A 16,228-nucleotide genomic window follows, 5' to 3' on the forward strand; every position below is an offset into this window, starting at 1 on the left:
ATTCAGAGGAGGGATAGATTAGAGAGCAGCCAGGAAAGGCTACTTGGGGGACGGGACCTGGAATAATTATTATCATTATTATTATTACTATTATTATTGATATTATTACTATTTATGAAGGGCCTGGTTCTTTTTTTAAAATTTATAAAATTTGTACAAATTTACACGGTGGCTCACACCTGTAATTCTAGCACTTTGGGAACCTAGGGCAAGTGGATTGCCTGAGCTCACAGGTTCGAGACCAGCCTGAGCAAGAGTGACACTTCTGTATCTAAAAATAGCCAGGCATTGTAGTAGGTGCCTGTAGTCCAGGCTACTTGGGAGGCTAAGGCAAGAGAATTACTTAAGCCCAGGAGTTTGAGGTTGCTGTGAGCTATGACACCATGGCACTCTACCCTGGGTGACAAAGTGAAATAAATAAATAGATACATAAATAAAATTTGTACAAATTTATGGAGTACATGAGAAGTGTATATATTACATATATAATGTATTAATCAAGTCAGGGTATTTACAATACCCATCACCCAAGTACAATACCTTTTTTTTTTTTTGCAGTTTTTGGCTGGGGCTGGGTTTGAACCCACCATCTCCAGCATATGGAGCTGGTGCTCTACTCCTTTAAGCCACAGGCGCCACCCTATAATACCTTTTTTTTAGTGAGACAGAGTCTCACTCTGATGCCTGGGCTAGAGTGCAGTGGTATAATCATAGCTCACTGAAACCTCAAACTCTTGGGTTCAAGTGACCCTCCTGCTCTACCTCCTGAGTAGCTGAGGCTACAGGCTCACTCCACCTTGGCTGGCTAATATTTCTACTTTTTGTAGAGACAGGGCTCTCATTCTTTTTTTTTTTTTTTTCTTAAGGCAGAGTCTCAAGCTGTTGCCCTAGGTGGTGTACCGTGCCATCATAGCTCATAGCAACCTTAAATGCTTGGGCTCAAGAGATCCTCTTGCCTCAGATTTTCTATTTTCAGTAGAGACGGAATCTTGCTTTAGCTCAGGCTGGTCTTGAACTCATGAGCTCAAGCAATCCACCCGCCTCAGCCTCCCAGACTCCTATGATTACAGGCATGAAAGGCTCTCATTCATGCTCTGTCTGGACTCAAACTCTTGTCCTCAAGTGATCCTCCTGCCTTATTTAGTATTCACAACAACCCAGCAATGTCTAGAGATGTTATAGTCTCCATTTCACAGGCAAGAAAACTAAGGATGAAAGCCTCAGTGAATAACTTTCTCATGGTCACAAAGCTAATAGTTGAGCCAGGATTTGAACCCAGGTCTGCCACCTGTCCTAGGCCCATGTCATTTCAATACTTGAGTGCTTGTGCTGAAGGATAAAGCTAAAACTCAGCTTCCCTTAAAAGTGACACACCCAGAAATCCCCAGTGGATTCCCATAGCACTTTGATTCCACTTCCAAGTGCTCAGCTCATGGTGCTTTAATGATGTGTCCATCTGTGTTCGTCTCCTCCACCAGAGCAAAGTTCCTGGAAATCAGAGAGATGTCTTGTTCACATCTATCCTCATCATTTTTGCAGTGCTTTGCCCTCAATAGGCATTCAAAATATTGAATAAATTCATGAAACAAAAAATAAATATTAAATACCGGGATACCAAAATGTATATACAGTATTTGATGTGACGTTTTAGCTGCTCTTGTGATTCATGGAACTGTTGAGAGACATAATTTACAGGCATAACAGGGCCTATAAATATGAAAATGAAAAGTAAAGTTATAAGATAGTAAATGATAATGTGTCAAATTGCAACCCTGATTCTTTTTGTGTGTGTCACTCTCGGTAGAGTGCCATGGTGTCAGCTCACAGCAATCTCAAACTCTTGGGCTTAATTGATTCTTATGTCTCAACCTCCCAGGTAGCTGGGACTACAGGCGCCCACCACAATGTCTGCTATTGTTTTGTTGTAGTTGTCATTGTTGTTTAGCAGGCCCAGGCTGGATTCGAACCCACCAGCCTCGGTGTATGTGGTCAGTGCCCTAACCACTGAGCTATGGGTGCTGAGCCATGGAGTCTTAAATAATGCAATAGAAATTTAGAAAATATAGAGGTTAGAGTGATCTTAGGTGGTGCAGGGAAAGAGAGAACTGAGGACAGCTTTCTGAAATGCTATATTTGTCAGAATTCTCAGTTGCAAGCAATGGAAATAGATTCTGAATAAGTTAAGCTATTGAGCAGCTCTCAGAAACACTGGGAAAGCTGGAGAGCCAGGCTCAGAAGGTAAACAGCTATAATCTAATCCAAACCACTCTGTAAGAGGATACTGCTGTCCACTAGAGGCCACGTCTCACATCTCTTAACACCATCAGGCCAGGGACCTGAGCTTGGCACTACTGCCACAGCTGCATGAAAACTGGAAGTTGCTGCCACCGGAAGCACTCTTCCCTTGACTCTGATTCTTTCCATCAATAACTCCAGAGTCAAAGTCTAGGATAGCTGCATCTGATTGACCCAGCGTAGGACAGTGCCAGCATCTGGCTGCAATGGAGGCTGGGAAAGCAAGTAAGTGGCATTTTCTGCTCTTATGGTAAGAAGTGGAGTCTGCTGCATATAAGATTCGTATGTGGGAAACTTACAGGTGCTGAACAGCTTCCCCCCCTAATTACCAAAAACAAAATGTCCACCTACAGCTGGCCAAAGCTAGAGGGAAGGAAGTGGAAGGAAAAAAATCACTCAAGAGATCAAAGGGGGTGGTGCCTGTGGCTCAAAGCCCTATATACCAGAGGTGGTGGGTTCAAACCTGGCCCTAGCCAAAAACTGCAACAACAAAAAAAAAAAAGAGAGAGAGAGAGGGAGAGAGATCAAAGGGTTGGCCAGGCATGGTGGCTCATGCCTGTAATCCTAGCACTCTGGGAGGCCGAGACAGGTGGATTGCCTGAGCTCAGGGATTCAAGACCAACCTGAGCCAAGAGGGAGACTCTGTCTCTTAAAAAAAAAAAAAACAGCCAGGAGTTGTGGCAGTTGCCTATAGTCCCAGCTACTCGGGAGGCTGAGGCTAGAGGATCTCTTGAGCCCAAGAGTGTGAGGTTGCTATGAGCTGTGACTCCACAGCACTCAACCCCAGGGCAACTAAGCGAGTCTGTATCTCAAAAAAATAAATAAATAAAAATAAAAAAAGAGAGATCAAAGGGTTGCCCAAGGCAATGGAAAAAACCTCAAGGAAGCGGAAAGGGTCCTTGAAGGAGAATGTGAGGAGGGAAAGGTAAGGTGCTGAGTGGTTTGGAGAGTTCTAGGGAGAATAGAAATGGTCTTTGTATTTGGATAGAAAGGGGTATTCTTCCTTACCAAGAGCAATTTTAGTCATGTGTGGAGGTAGAAGACAATCATAGAGGATTATAGAGAAAATGACTATAAAGATATGAAAAATTTGTCCCCAAAATATTGAAGATGTTTGCCTTTGCCTCTGTAATCGTCATAAAAACACAACCCAGGCTTGGTTCAGTGGCTTACACCTGAAATCCCAGCACTTTCGGAGGCCAAGATGGGACAACTTCTTGAGGTCAGACCCTGGTTCAAGACTATCCTGAGTAACCTAGCAAGACCCCTATCTTTATGAATAAAAAAATTAGGAATTGCTATAGTCCTAGATACTCAGGAGGCTGAGACCTGAAGATTGCCTGAGCCCAGGAGTTTGAGATTGCAATGAGCTATAATTGTGCCCCTGCTCTCTAGCTCAGGCAACAGAGTGAGAACTTGTCCAAAAAAAAAGGAAAGGTGAAACTAATACCAGTACCAATGTTTGGCAAGGATGTGGAGCAACTTTAATGCCCATACACTGTGGCTATATGAAGTTCAAAAACAGAAAAAACTAATCAAGGGTATTGGCAGTCATAGTAGTTACATCTATTTAAAAGGAAGGGACAAAAAGAAGACCTTGAGTCCCTGAAATCTTTTTCTTTGGCTTAATTGGCAGAAAATAACAGATATAATATATAGTAATAGACATTTATTACATGTCTCATGTCTCATGACATGAATTTTCCAACTCTGCCGCAATTTAGTACATATGGACCTTGGCCATGTTATCTATTCTACAGGACATCTTGCTGGTATACTAAACTGATGACATCAAGCTGACATATAACATGTAGAATATAAAACAGGAAGTACCTTACATGTTTTAGGAAACATATGTATACTAGAGGGTAGGGAAATTCAAGTACAAAGGACTTTCACCTTACTGATGTTTCTTGGTGTTTAGTGATTTTGCATATAGGTGTCCCCTCCTAAATGAAGGACAAGTTGTTTTAATTGTGCTATCTTATTCCTAAACGAACAACAACAACAAAAAAATAGCCACATCACTTAGGTGAGTTTAGAGGCAATGTTTACCATATTTGGGTTATTGCTCTGACCTCCTGACCTGGCTGCCTAAAATGAAGCCACATTTCAGTGATATTCAGAGGAAGAGAAGGTTCTCCATCTGGTCTGGACTGTAGTGCAACTTAGTCCTTATGATCCTTATGATGTTCAAAGTGCTTGATGCATATTGGAATATTTTTACTGAGAGTGAGGGAAGTTCTGACACAACAGAGAGCCTTTGACCATGGCCTTTGGCAAGTTAACATTCTCCCTTTGAGAACTAGCTCTCAGCTTGCTGTGGGCCTCAGACATAGTAAGGTTATGGAACACGAGTTTCTCACATGAGCTGATCTTCCTAGGTATGAAGCTAAATATGAATCCATCATCAAGTAGAAATGATATATGCAAAATGAGGCTAGAGCAGATCCTGAAGACAAGAGTGGCTCCAGTACCCACATTCCACTTCTGCTGTGTTGCTATTTCTTCTACCTGTATGGCCCTGTTGCTATTTCTTCTACCAGACTATGGTGGGAAAAAGCCATGATTAGTTTTCAGCTGGCTTTACCTCATATTCTGGTATCAGAAAGAAAGGACTGCTGTGATATTACAGACCCAATCAAGGGTGACATGATTAAAGTGCCTGAGACGGAATCTACACTGATTCTTAGTCAGATATTAATGGTTTGGCTAGATGATTGGGAATTTAGAAGTAACTTTCTAATGAAAGGAAGTTTGGAGAAGCATATCATGTGGATAAACCTCTCAAAATAGTCCCATATGTGATAATATATGTCATGATTTGGTTGCAGACTACAGATACTCTGTTTAGTTTAAGGGAAAAGGGAGTTACTGTCAGGGATTAGGTGGCTTATATAATATTTGGGAGTGCTAAAGGAACAAGCTGTAGGGAGAGCTTGCAGGAGTTCTCCCTGCCCCCAGAATCTCTCTGATTCTGCTGCAATTGGGTAAGCGTTGGCTGTCACTGCAGGAAACCAACAAATCAGTAAACTGGTAACCACAGAACCACACTTACACCATCACAATCCACAGCAGCAAAGTGAATACATTCTGCCTCTCTTTCCACTCAGTTAATTCCATTTCATATTCAAATCTCATGTAAAAGCACTTGATTGGCAAAATCTCAAACACATCTAGAACTATAACTGCAATAGGATCTGAGACATATAGTTTTTATCTTTCTAGATTCTAAGTATACAAAGGGTCACTAGGAGGAGTGTAGAATACCGTATGAAGAGCAAACTAACCTACTGTCATGAGAATATTTGTGCCACATGACTCGAAGAGGCTGTCACCAAATGACCTGCTCTGTGGGTGGTGTCAGTTTTTTACCCCAGTTACACCAGAGCTTGCCCCATGGGTTTATGAACTAAGTTACTATAGGGTCACTGATGGTGGTGATCGCATGCTGAACCATGCACAGGCTCAACAACACAGACTGTCTCATACTGAGGCTGACCTGGCTTGGACTCTTCCCATCATGGACAAGGCAGCAATTTGTCCACATTGTAGAAGAAACTTATTTTAGATTTCTATATATTTTCCCTGCTCATCGTATTTTTGCCAGCACCACCATCTAGAGACCTCCTGAATGTCTTATAAGGCATTCACGATGATATCTCATGCAATAATGCTTTTGACCAAGGGAATACTTTAACAATGAGAGAAGTAAAGCAATTGAGATATAAAAATTCAACCATCATAGGATTCCTCAGTTTTATTGTGTATTCCAGCTGGCTTGATCAATTAGTTCTATTGAGTTATTATTTTGCCAACTGGAGACATTATCTTATAAGATATGATGGTATCCTATAGAACTTGGCCTATACTCTGAACCAGTGTTCAACTACATGTATACAAAGCTATTTCTCTCAAACCCAAAATACCCAAGTCCTGGGATGAGATGTGTAAGTGAAGTGGTGACTCTTTTTTTTTTGAGACAGAATATCACTATGTTGCCGTAGTGTCACAGCTCACGGCAACCTCAAACTCTTGGGCTTAAGCAATTCTCTTGCCTCAGCCTCCCAAGTAGCTGGGACTACAGGTGCCCGTGAAGTGGTAACTCTTAACTCAAAGTGGTAGGGCGCCGATCCCATATACTGGAGGTGGTGGGTTCAAACCCAGCCCTGGCCAAAAACCACACACACACACACTAAATAAATAAATAATTAATTAATTAAAAAAAAAAAGAATGCCAAAAAAAAAAAATTGCATTTGTATGTGTAACAAATTGCTATGAACTTGGTGGCTAAAGCAACGCAAGTTTATTATATTACCGTTCTGGAGGTCAGAAGTCCAAAATGGCTGGGTGAACTGGCTGGCGACCTGTAGAAGACTGAAACTGGACCCACACCTTTCACCATTAACTAAGATAGACTCTCACTGGATTAAAGATTTAAACTTAAGACATGAAACTATAAAAATACTAGAAGAAAGTGCAGGGAAAACACTTGAAGAAATTGGCCTGGGTGAATATTTTATGAGGAAGACCCCCTGGGCAATTGAAGCAACACCAAAAATACATTACTGGGACCTGATCAAACTAAAAGCTTCTGCACAGCCAAGAACACAGTAAGTAAAGCTAGCAGACAGCCCTCAGAATGGGAGAAGACATTTGCAGGTTATGTCTCCGACAAGGTTTAATAACCAGAATCCACAGAGAACTCAAACATATTAGCAAGAAAAGAACAAATGATCCCATCTCAGGGTGGGCAAGGGACTTGAAGAGAAACTTCTTTGAAGAAAACAAGCACACGGCTTACAGACATATGAAAAAATGCTTATCATCCTTAATCATCATAGAAATGCAAATCAAAACTACTTTGAGATAGCATCTAATTCCAGTGAGATTAGCCCACATCACAAAATCCCAAAACCAGAGACGTTGGTGTGGATGTGGAGAAAAGGGAACACTTCTACACTGCTGCTGGGAATGCAAACTAATACATTGCTTTTGGAAAGATGTTTGGAGAACACTTAGCAATCTAAAAATAAACCTGCCATTCGATCCTACAATTCCTCTACTAGGTATATATCCAGAAGACCAAAAATCACATTATAACAAAGATATTTGTACCAGACTGTTTATTGCAGCCCAATTCATAATTGCTAAGTCATGGAAAAAGCCCAAGTGCTCATTGATCCACGAATGGATTAATAAACTGTGGTATATGTACACCATGGAATATTATGCAGCCTTAAAGAAAGATGGAGACTTTACCTCTTTCATGTTTACATGGATGGAGCTGGAACATATTCTTCTTAGCAAAGTATCTCAGGAATGGAAGAAAAAGTATCCAATGTTCTCAGCCCTATTATGAAACCAATTTATAGCTTTTATATGAAAGTGATAACCCGGGCGGCGCCTGTGGCTCAGTGAGTAGGGCGCCGGCCCCATATGCCGAGGGTGGCGGGTTCGGACCCAGCCCTGGCCAAACTGCAACAGAAAACTAGCCAGGTGTTGTGGCGGGCACCTGTAGTCCCAGCTGCTCGGGAGGCTGAGGCAAGAGAATCGCAAGCCCAAGAGTTAGAGGTTGCTGTGAGCCGTGTGACGCCACGGCACTCTACCCGAAGGCGGTACCGTGAGACTCTGTCTCTACAAAAAAAAAAAAAAAAAAAGAAAGTGATAACCCAATTATAGGCCAAGAATATGGGGAAAGGGGAGAGGGATGGAGGGGGAGGGGAGGGTAGGTGGAGGGAGGGTAATCAGTGGGACCACACCTACATGCATCTTATAAGGGTACATGTGAAATTTACTAAATGTAGAATATAAATGTCTTAACAAAAATAACTAAGAAAATGCCGCAAAGGCAATTTTAACCAGTTTGATGAAAATATTTCAAATTGTATATAAAACCAGCACATTGTACCCCATGATTGCATTAAGGTACACAGCTATGATTTAAAAAATAATAATAATAAAGAAGTCCAAAATGGGTCTGACTGGGCTAAAATCAAGGTGTCATTATGGCTACATTACTTCTGGAGGCTCTAGGGGCAAATCTGTTCCCTGGCCTTTTCCAACTTCAAGAGGTTTCCCACATTTCTTGGCTACTGGCCCCCTTTTCAAAGCTAACAATGGCTGAGATCAAATCTTTCTCATCTTCCATCACTCTGATACTGTCCTACCTCTTTCTTCCTTTTACAAAGTAATGTCTTGTAATTAAGTTGGGCCAACCTGGATAATACAGGATAATTTCCCCATCTTTAGGTCAGCTGATGAGCAACCTCAATTCCATCTGCAACCTTAATTCCCTCATGCCATGTAACATATTCACGGGTTGGGGGGATTAATATGTAGACAACTTTGGGGACCACTACTCTGCCTAATATATCTTCCATCAACTCTGAGCTCCGCTGGTGGGAAAATTCTACCACTAGGAAGAAAATTTAGGGTCAGATTGCCACTGGGTTATTTTGTGCTCTTCATTGGAATCAACAGGGAAAAAAAGAAGCTATGGTACTGACAAGCATTATTAACCCTAATTTTCTTTTCTTTTCTTTTTTTTTTTTTTTTTTGAGACAGAGCCTCAAGCTGTCGCCCTGGGTAGAGTACCGTGGCATCACAGCTCACAGCAACTCCAGCTCCTGGGCTCAAGCGATTCTCCTGCCTCCGCCTCCCAAGTAGCTGGGACTACAGGCACCTGCCACAATGCCCAGCTATTTTTTGGTTGCAGTCATCATTGTTGTTTGGCGGACCCAGGCTGGATTCTAACCCGCTAGCTCAGGTGTATGTGACTAGCTCCTTAGCCGCTTGAGCCACAGGTGCCGAGCCATTAACCCCAATTTTCAAGGAGAAATAAGATTGTGGTTACACATAGGGATCAAGAGGCATATTGAGACACAGGGGACCCCCTGAAGTGCATCCTTATCAACCATATTTAGAATTAAAAGTTAAAGAAAGACTTCTTGAACTCCTTATACAGGCATGAGCACCAAGGGCTTGGATCTCTTAGAAAGGAGGTTTGGTTTAAGTAATTGCATCAGTTCATCCACCTCATCATTAATAAGTAAAGGATACATCAGAAAATAAAATATTCACTCTCCATTAGAAACTTTTGTAAAACAATGCCATGAACAAATTCTTTAGTACACAGTGTTTCTGGAAATTCTCTTAAAAAAAAAAAGAAAAGAAAGAAAGGAGGTTTGGGTCACAAACTGAGTGAAAATTGCTGACTAACCAAGGTTCTGCCTAAAGGCAAAGAGCACATGTGCCAGGAAAAGAGGGCAGAAGTCATAAACACCTGCAGCCTTATGATCAGCTGTGGAAATGAGATTTATAGCCTCTACCCATATTTCCTTCCCTGATTTTTCCTAAATATGTTCATATATCTAATTTCTCTTTTCCCCATTTGCTCATTTTTAAACAAAAAAATGATATGTTGGTGATTAATAATTTATGAGCTACCTTTTACAAAGATATTAAGACAAGAGTAAGCAGAACTAGGAGTGGGCATCAAGACAGCTGCTGTGCTTGGACTGTGGAAATTTAAAGCTGTTTATTTGAGAAAGCAAGGAGTGATTTTCATATTATAAGGGTTGTCTGAAGTGTGTTGCATAGAAGAATTTCTGTTTGGAAATTTTTACATGGATAAGAGGCAGCAGGAGGAATTTTCTGCTTGTTCTTTAGATTCCTTTCTTTTTTTTTTTTTTGAGACAGAGCCTCAAGCTGTCACCCTGGGTAGAGTGCCGTGGCATCACAGCTCACAGCAACCTCCAACTCCTGGGCTCAAGTGATTCTCCTGCCTCTACCTCCCAAGAAACTGGGACTATAGGCGTCCGCTACAGCACCCAGCTATTTTTTGGTTGTAGCCATCATTGTTGTTTGGCAGGCCTGGGCTGGATTTGAACCGGTAAGCTCAGGTGCCATAGCCACTTGAGCCACAGGCGCTGAGCCTAGATTTCTTATTAATACACAATTTATTTCTTATTAACTGTACAATTTACTTTCAACCACTTCATTTTCTGCTTAAGTTAGCCAGAATCAATTTTTCTTGCTTACAGCTAAAAACCTGACTGATACAGGGTCCCAAACTTTCTTGCCCTTTCCTCTGTTTCTTCACTCCTGTCAGTTTCTTCTTCCTAAAACACAGAAAGGGCAGATCATAGCATTCTGTATCCTAGGCGAAAACACTAATGACACAGTAAAGTCCAGACTCCTTACCCTGAAATCCACAGTTCTAGCCAGGCTCATGCCAAATTGCCTTTCCAAATGTGTCTGTCTTTGCCTACTTCCTTCTAAAAGCTAGCATTCAAGCCAAATTGGTTCCTGACTGCCATGGGAATCACCAGGAACATCATAATGTAAACTACAAAGGAGTATAGCGTTCTTGACCACCCCACTCCTTAAAGAGGACTCCATACACAGAACTCTAGTCTACAACAATTGGACATAGTGGTTCACAACCTCATGATATGTATTTTTTGTTTTTATTGATACCTTGAACTGCTACAGGAGAAAAGAAAACCCAAACCCTGTGAGTTTCTCATAGAGACCATGTTTTATTCATCTTTTTTTTTTTTTTTTTTTTTTGTAGAGACAGAGTCTCACTTTATGGCCCTCGGTAGAGTGCCGTGGCCTCACACAGCTCACAGCAACCTCCAACTCCTGGGGCTTAAGCGATTCTCTTGCCTCAGCCTCCCGAGTAGCTGGGACTACAGGCGCCCGCCACAACGCCCGGCTATTTTTTGTTGCAGTTTGGCCGGGGCCGGGCTTGAACCCGCCACCCTTGGTATATGGGGCCGGCGCCTTACCGACTGAGCCACAGGCGCCGCCCGTTTTATTCATCTTTATAGACCAGAGTATAAGACCGCACTTGGCAGCTGTTATTATTAGGAGTTTTACTTAATTGCAAGATATTTAAGGTTATTTTCTTTTTGCAAGTAATAGTATTAGTTAGAGCTAGCTTAAATTAAAACTGAAATCTGTTCTTCCACCCAGGGAAAAAGAGGCTGTTGTCTGGCTCCATGGGCCAGATGAAGAGACTGAGGGATCTAACTGCTCCTTGTGCCAACAGTCAATTCTACTGTTTCAGCACCAACCCCAATTGCACCTGAGAAGGCCCTGAGGTCTCTAAGATGGTCAGAGTTCTGAGGATGAACCATTGGCTTCTTCTGGGCTGCCCCCCTTCATGTCTGTTTCCTCAATTTTGACTTGAAAGCTTAGCCCACTTATTTTTGACCTTTCTTTTCTAATTATAAGCATTTGACGATATATTTCTCCTTATAAATCAGTGTATCTGTATCTGATGAGGTGTATTTTATTAATTCTGAAAATATTTACACAAAAATGTTGAAAGGTTTGTATAGGGACATTTATATGCTCAGCACCTAAATTCTATAGTTAAGATTTTACTGTATTTGCTTTATCATTTAAGCTTCTCTCTATCCATTCTTCTTTGTATTCATTCATTAAGCACTTACTGATTGATTGATTTTGAGACTGAGTATCATTTTGTCGCCCTAGGTAGAGTGCCATGGTGTCATAGCTCACAGCAACCTCAAACTCTTGGGCTCAGGTGATTCTCTTGCTTCAGCCACTGGAGTAGCTGGGACTACAGGTGCCTGCCATAACAGTCAAATAGTTTTTGTTTGTTTGTTTGTTTGTTTAAGAGATGGAGTCTCACTCTTGCTCAGGCTGGTCTCAAACTCCAGCTCAAGCCATTCATCAGCCTCAGCCTCTCAAAATGCCTTATAGGCTGACCCACTACACTGGCCAAGCACCTTGTTTTTAATGGATTTTAAAGTAAATTACAGATATTAGAACACTTAAACATTTCAGCATGTATATTACCTGGATTTCAATATTTACAGTTATTTGAAGGTAAATTTTACCTGTAATGAAATACACAAATATTAAATGTACCATTTGATGAACTTGGCAAATGTCATCCCATATATATATATATATGTTTCAATATACTGGTGGTGCCAAAAAATGTATACACATTTTAAGATGCTCTCTATGTATTACTTTTTTTTTTTTTTTTTTGAGAGAGAGAGAGTCTCATTTTGTCACCATCTTTTGCTGGAGTGCCATGGAGTCACAGCTCTTAAGCAATCCACAGGCCTGGGCTCAAGCAATCCTCTTGTCTCAGTCTCCTAAGAGACAGGCATGCACCACCATGCCCAGCTGTTTTTTTCTGTTTTTAGTAGAGATGGGTCCGGATCTTATTCAAGCTGGTCTTGAACTCATGAGCTCAAGCAATCCACCTACCTTGGCCTCCTAGAGTGTATGTTTTACTTTTTTGAAGTTAAATTGAATTCAACAACAATGTGTAATTGTGGAAGTCAAATGTGACTTTTACTCATCTTTTGTTACTGAGTATTTATATATTGAGTATTATAATTTTATTATAATTTTTTCCTTTCTTAAAATGTGTATACATTTTTTGGCACCCTCTGTATAGTATACTTGTTATCACTGGGTTCTAAATGCTTATTAATTTTTGCTATGATTTCTATTTTGATCTATCAGGGTTTCCTTTTTTTCTTTTTCTTTTTTTTTCAGGTTTTAAAACTTTTTATTTGCATTATTTAAAAGATTGTGCATTCCAATAATTAAAATCATTTGAACAAAAAAAAAGTCACGCTGATTAAACTGCATTTCACAGCCTGCAAGAAACCGTGGGCCAGCTTAGTTTTAACTCTGGATTTCACCGTCATCCCACCCAAATTCTTTCTTCACCAACATGCAAGTTCTTTTCCTTCCCTGCCACCCAGACAGGCAGATGGTAGAGGCACGCGTGGCCTTCATTATCAGTAGTTGTAGATGCTTTGATGTGAAAGGGGCAGCACAGTTATTTAAACTTGATCCAACCTCTTTGCATCTTACAAAGTTAAACAGCTAAAAGAAGTAAAATAAGAAGGCAATGCTTGTGGAATGTACGGTGCATATTGGTGGCGCTCACCTCATTACGACTTGCCTGCTTGCTTCTCCTGTTGGATAGTTCTTTTGGAAGGCAGTGGATTTTTCTCTTGTGTTTCCGTCTTCTTCAATTTCGACTTATCAAATTTCTCGATCTCAGCCACATCGGGTTTATCAGACATGGTTGCGGATGAAGCAGAGCAAGGTGCGAGAGCTAGAAGAATCCGATCTGCATAGTGGCGACCGCCGAATCTTTTTCTTTTGAGACAGAGTCTCAGTTTGTCTGCCTGGGTAGAGGGCTGTGATGTCATCAAAGCTCACGGCAACCTCAGTCTCTTGGGCTCAAGCCATCCTCTTGACTCAGCCTCCCATATAGCTTGGACTACACAATACCCGGTTGTTTTTTTCTATTATTAGTAGAGGCAGGGGTCTCACTCTTGCTCAGGCTAGTCTCAAATTTGTGATCTTAAGCAATCCACAGGCCTGGCCTCTCAGAATTCTAGGATTACAGGTGTGAGCCACCATGTCCTGCCAATAGGCTTGCATTGTTGAAAAAAGCAGATGCAATCACTACTGAGTAAATCTGAGTTTATTTATTTAAAGGATACAGAAGGTTGTCAGCAGAAGCAGGAAACACAGCAAATAGATCAGTAATAATTTCTTGGACAGACGAGCAGCAGGTTTCCAAAATCCTGAAGGGTAGGTTTTACTGAATAAGAAGACATTTTTTCATCAGAATAAAAGTATATTATTTTTGCCAGACATGGTGGCTCATGCCTTTGGGAGGCTAAGGCAGGAGGATTGCTTGAGTCCAAGAGTTCAAGATCTACCTGAGAAATAGCCTGAGATCCCCCATTTCTACAAAAAATAGAAAAATTAGCCAGGCATAGTGGCATGCACCTTTAATCCCTGCCACTTGGGAGAGTGAGGCAGGAAGACAACTTGAACCCAGGAGTTTGAGGCTGCAGTGAACTATGATGGTGCCACTGCACTCTTGCTCTGTTGAGATTGAGCAAGAATCTGGCTCAAAAAAAAAAAAAAAATTGCAGTATTTGATCTGGCATTCCTAAAAACAAGGGACCACAGTTTTAGATAACAACTCCTGAGTTAGTTCAGCATTACATCATTCTCTCTGGAGGGCTAACTATCTCTCTTCTAGTCAACTTTTATATACAGTAGGCAGGAGTCATTGAGCATGTGAATTTATCTGGATATACACTGGTGATCACATCATCTGAGCCAGTAGCACCTTATCAATCTTGGACTTAAAAACATATAGCAGAATTAAAAAGTATGGTATGTTCACAGGCATGAACATAGATTAATGTTAAATTATTTAACTTACTGATGGATGAAGCGCTCAATTACAACTTGAACTTTACCTAAGAAACACAAACAGGGTGGCGCCTGTGGCTCAAGGAATAGGGCACTGGCCCCAAATACTGGAGGTGGCGGGTTCAAACCTGGCCCTGGCCAAAGACTGAAAACAAACAAACAAACAAACAAAAAAAACCCCCACAAACAATGTAACCTAATAATTTGTATCCTCATATTAATCTGAAATTTAAAAAAGAAAGAAAGAAAAGAAACATGGAGAATCCTCACGGTAGTGGCAGTGATGAGGCCAGGTATAGTTCAGGGCAGAAGAGGCAGAAGTGAAAAAAATAAATTTAACATACTGGACATGGAAAGCCTCTGCCTTCCTCTCAAGCTCCATTTCTCCCTAACCTCTCTCTTGCTGTCTGCCCTCTGGTCACACTGGCCTTTTGTTTAGTCTCCCAAATTTCAAGGTTTCTCCTAGTCAGCCAAGTAGCCAAGGAATGGGTTACAGGTATGTCAAGAAATGAGTCCTCTCACCCTCGGGCAAGGACAGGTGGGGGTTGAGTAAATTGGGGAGTGGACAGAGCTGAGGACAGTGAAAAAGGTAACTGTCAAGAAGCACTGGATAAGGTATTGTTTCTGCCTCCAAGGCCATATTCTCTACTTCTACCTTCTACTCAAGTTTAGAGCTCAGCTCAAACATCACTTCTTGGAGAAGCCCTTCTTAACCTCTCTGAGCAGAAAGGCAGACAGCCTTACTATAAGTCTCAGACAACCCAGGACCTTTCCTTCATAATACTTACCACAGTTATAATTTTACATTTATTTATATTTCCTCAGTTTGACCTTAAGTTCTACAAGAGCAGAGACTACGTTGTCATCTCTACCTCTTCCTCTTCATTTTTACAAACTTCTAAACTTGAAATCTAACATATTGAAAAGTGAAAAAATCTAAACTGTGTAACTTGATGAATTAGCACAAAGTGAACATGCCTAGATTAAGAAATAGAACATTACCAGGATTCCAGAAGCCCCTTTCTGTCTCCTGCCCAGAGGTAACCATTGTCTGGAGTTCACACACCATACATGAGCCCTGTTTTGGAACTTGGTATCAAATATGATCATACAGCTTATATTTTTCTGCATCTGGTTTCTTTACAACTCTTTTTTTTTTTTTTTTTTTTGTAGAGACAGAGTCTCATTTTATGGCGCTTGGTAGAGTGCCGTGGCCTCACACAGCTCACAGCAACCTCCAACTCCTGGGTTTAAGCAATTCTCTTGCCTCAGCCTCCCGAGTAGCTGGGACTACAGGCGCCCGCCACGACGCCTGGCTATTTTTTCGTCTGCATCTGGTTTCTTTCGTGCAGCATAGTGTCTGTGAAATTCACATATGTTATTGCATATAGCTGTACTCCATTCATTTTCATTGCTATTTGTATTTCATTGTGTGAATATACTATAATGTCTTCATTGTACAGTTGAAATTTTGACTATGATATATAATGCCTTAAGAATATTTTTGTATTAATGCCTTATTTATTTATTTATTTTGAGACAGAGCATTAAGCTGTCACCCTGGGTAGAGTGACGTGGCATCGCAGCTCACAGCAACCTCTTACTCTTGGGCTTAAGTGATTCTCCTGTCTCTGCCTCCCAAGTAGCTGGGACTACAGGCACCTGCCACAACGCCCAGCTATTTTTTGG

At 41.2% G+C, this 16,228-nt stretch overlaps 1 protein-coding gene across 1 annotated transcript; it reads right to left on the minus strand.

Annotated features, from left to right (window-relative positions):
• Positions 1-13,251: 13,251 nt before the first annotated feature.
• Positions 13,252-13,386, minus strand: LOC128594193 (thymosin beta-4-like). The gene has a single exon (XM_053602778.1). It carries the CDS (start codon positions 13,384-13,386, stop codon positions 13,252-13,254), a length of 135 nt encoding a protein of 44 aa, XP_053458753.1.
• Between the last annotated feature and the right edge of the window lie 2,842 nt (positions 13,387-16,228).

This window comes from Nycticebus coucang, chromosome 9 (genome assembly GCF_027406575.1).
Source record: "Nycticebus coucang isolate mNycCou1 chromosome 9, mNycCou1.pri, whole genome shotgun sequence".
Classification (NCBI taxonomy): domain Eukaryota; kingdom Metazoa; phylum Chordata; class Mammalia; order Primates; family Lorisidae; genus Nycticebus; species Nycticebus coucang.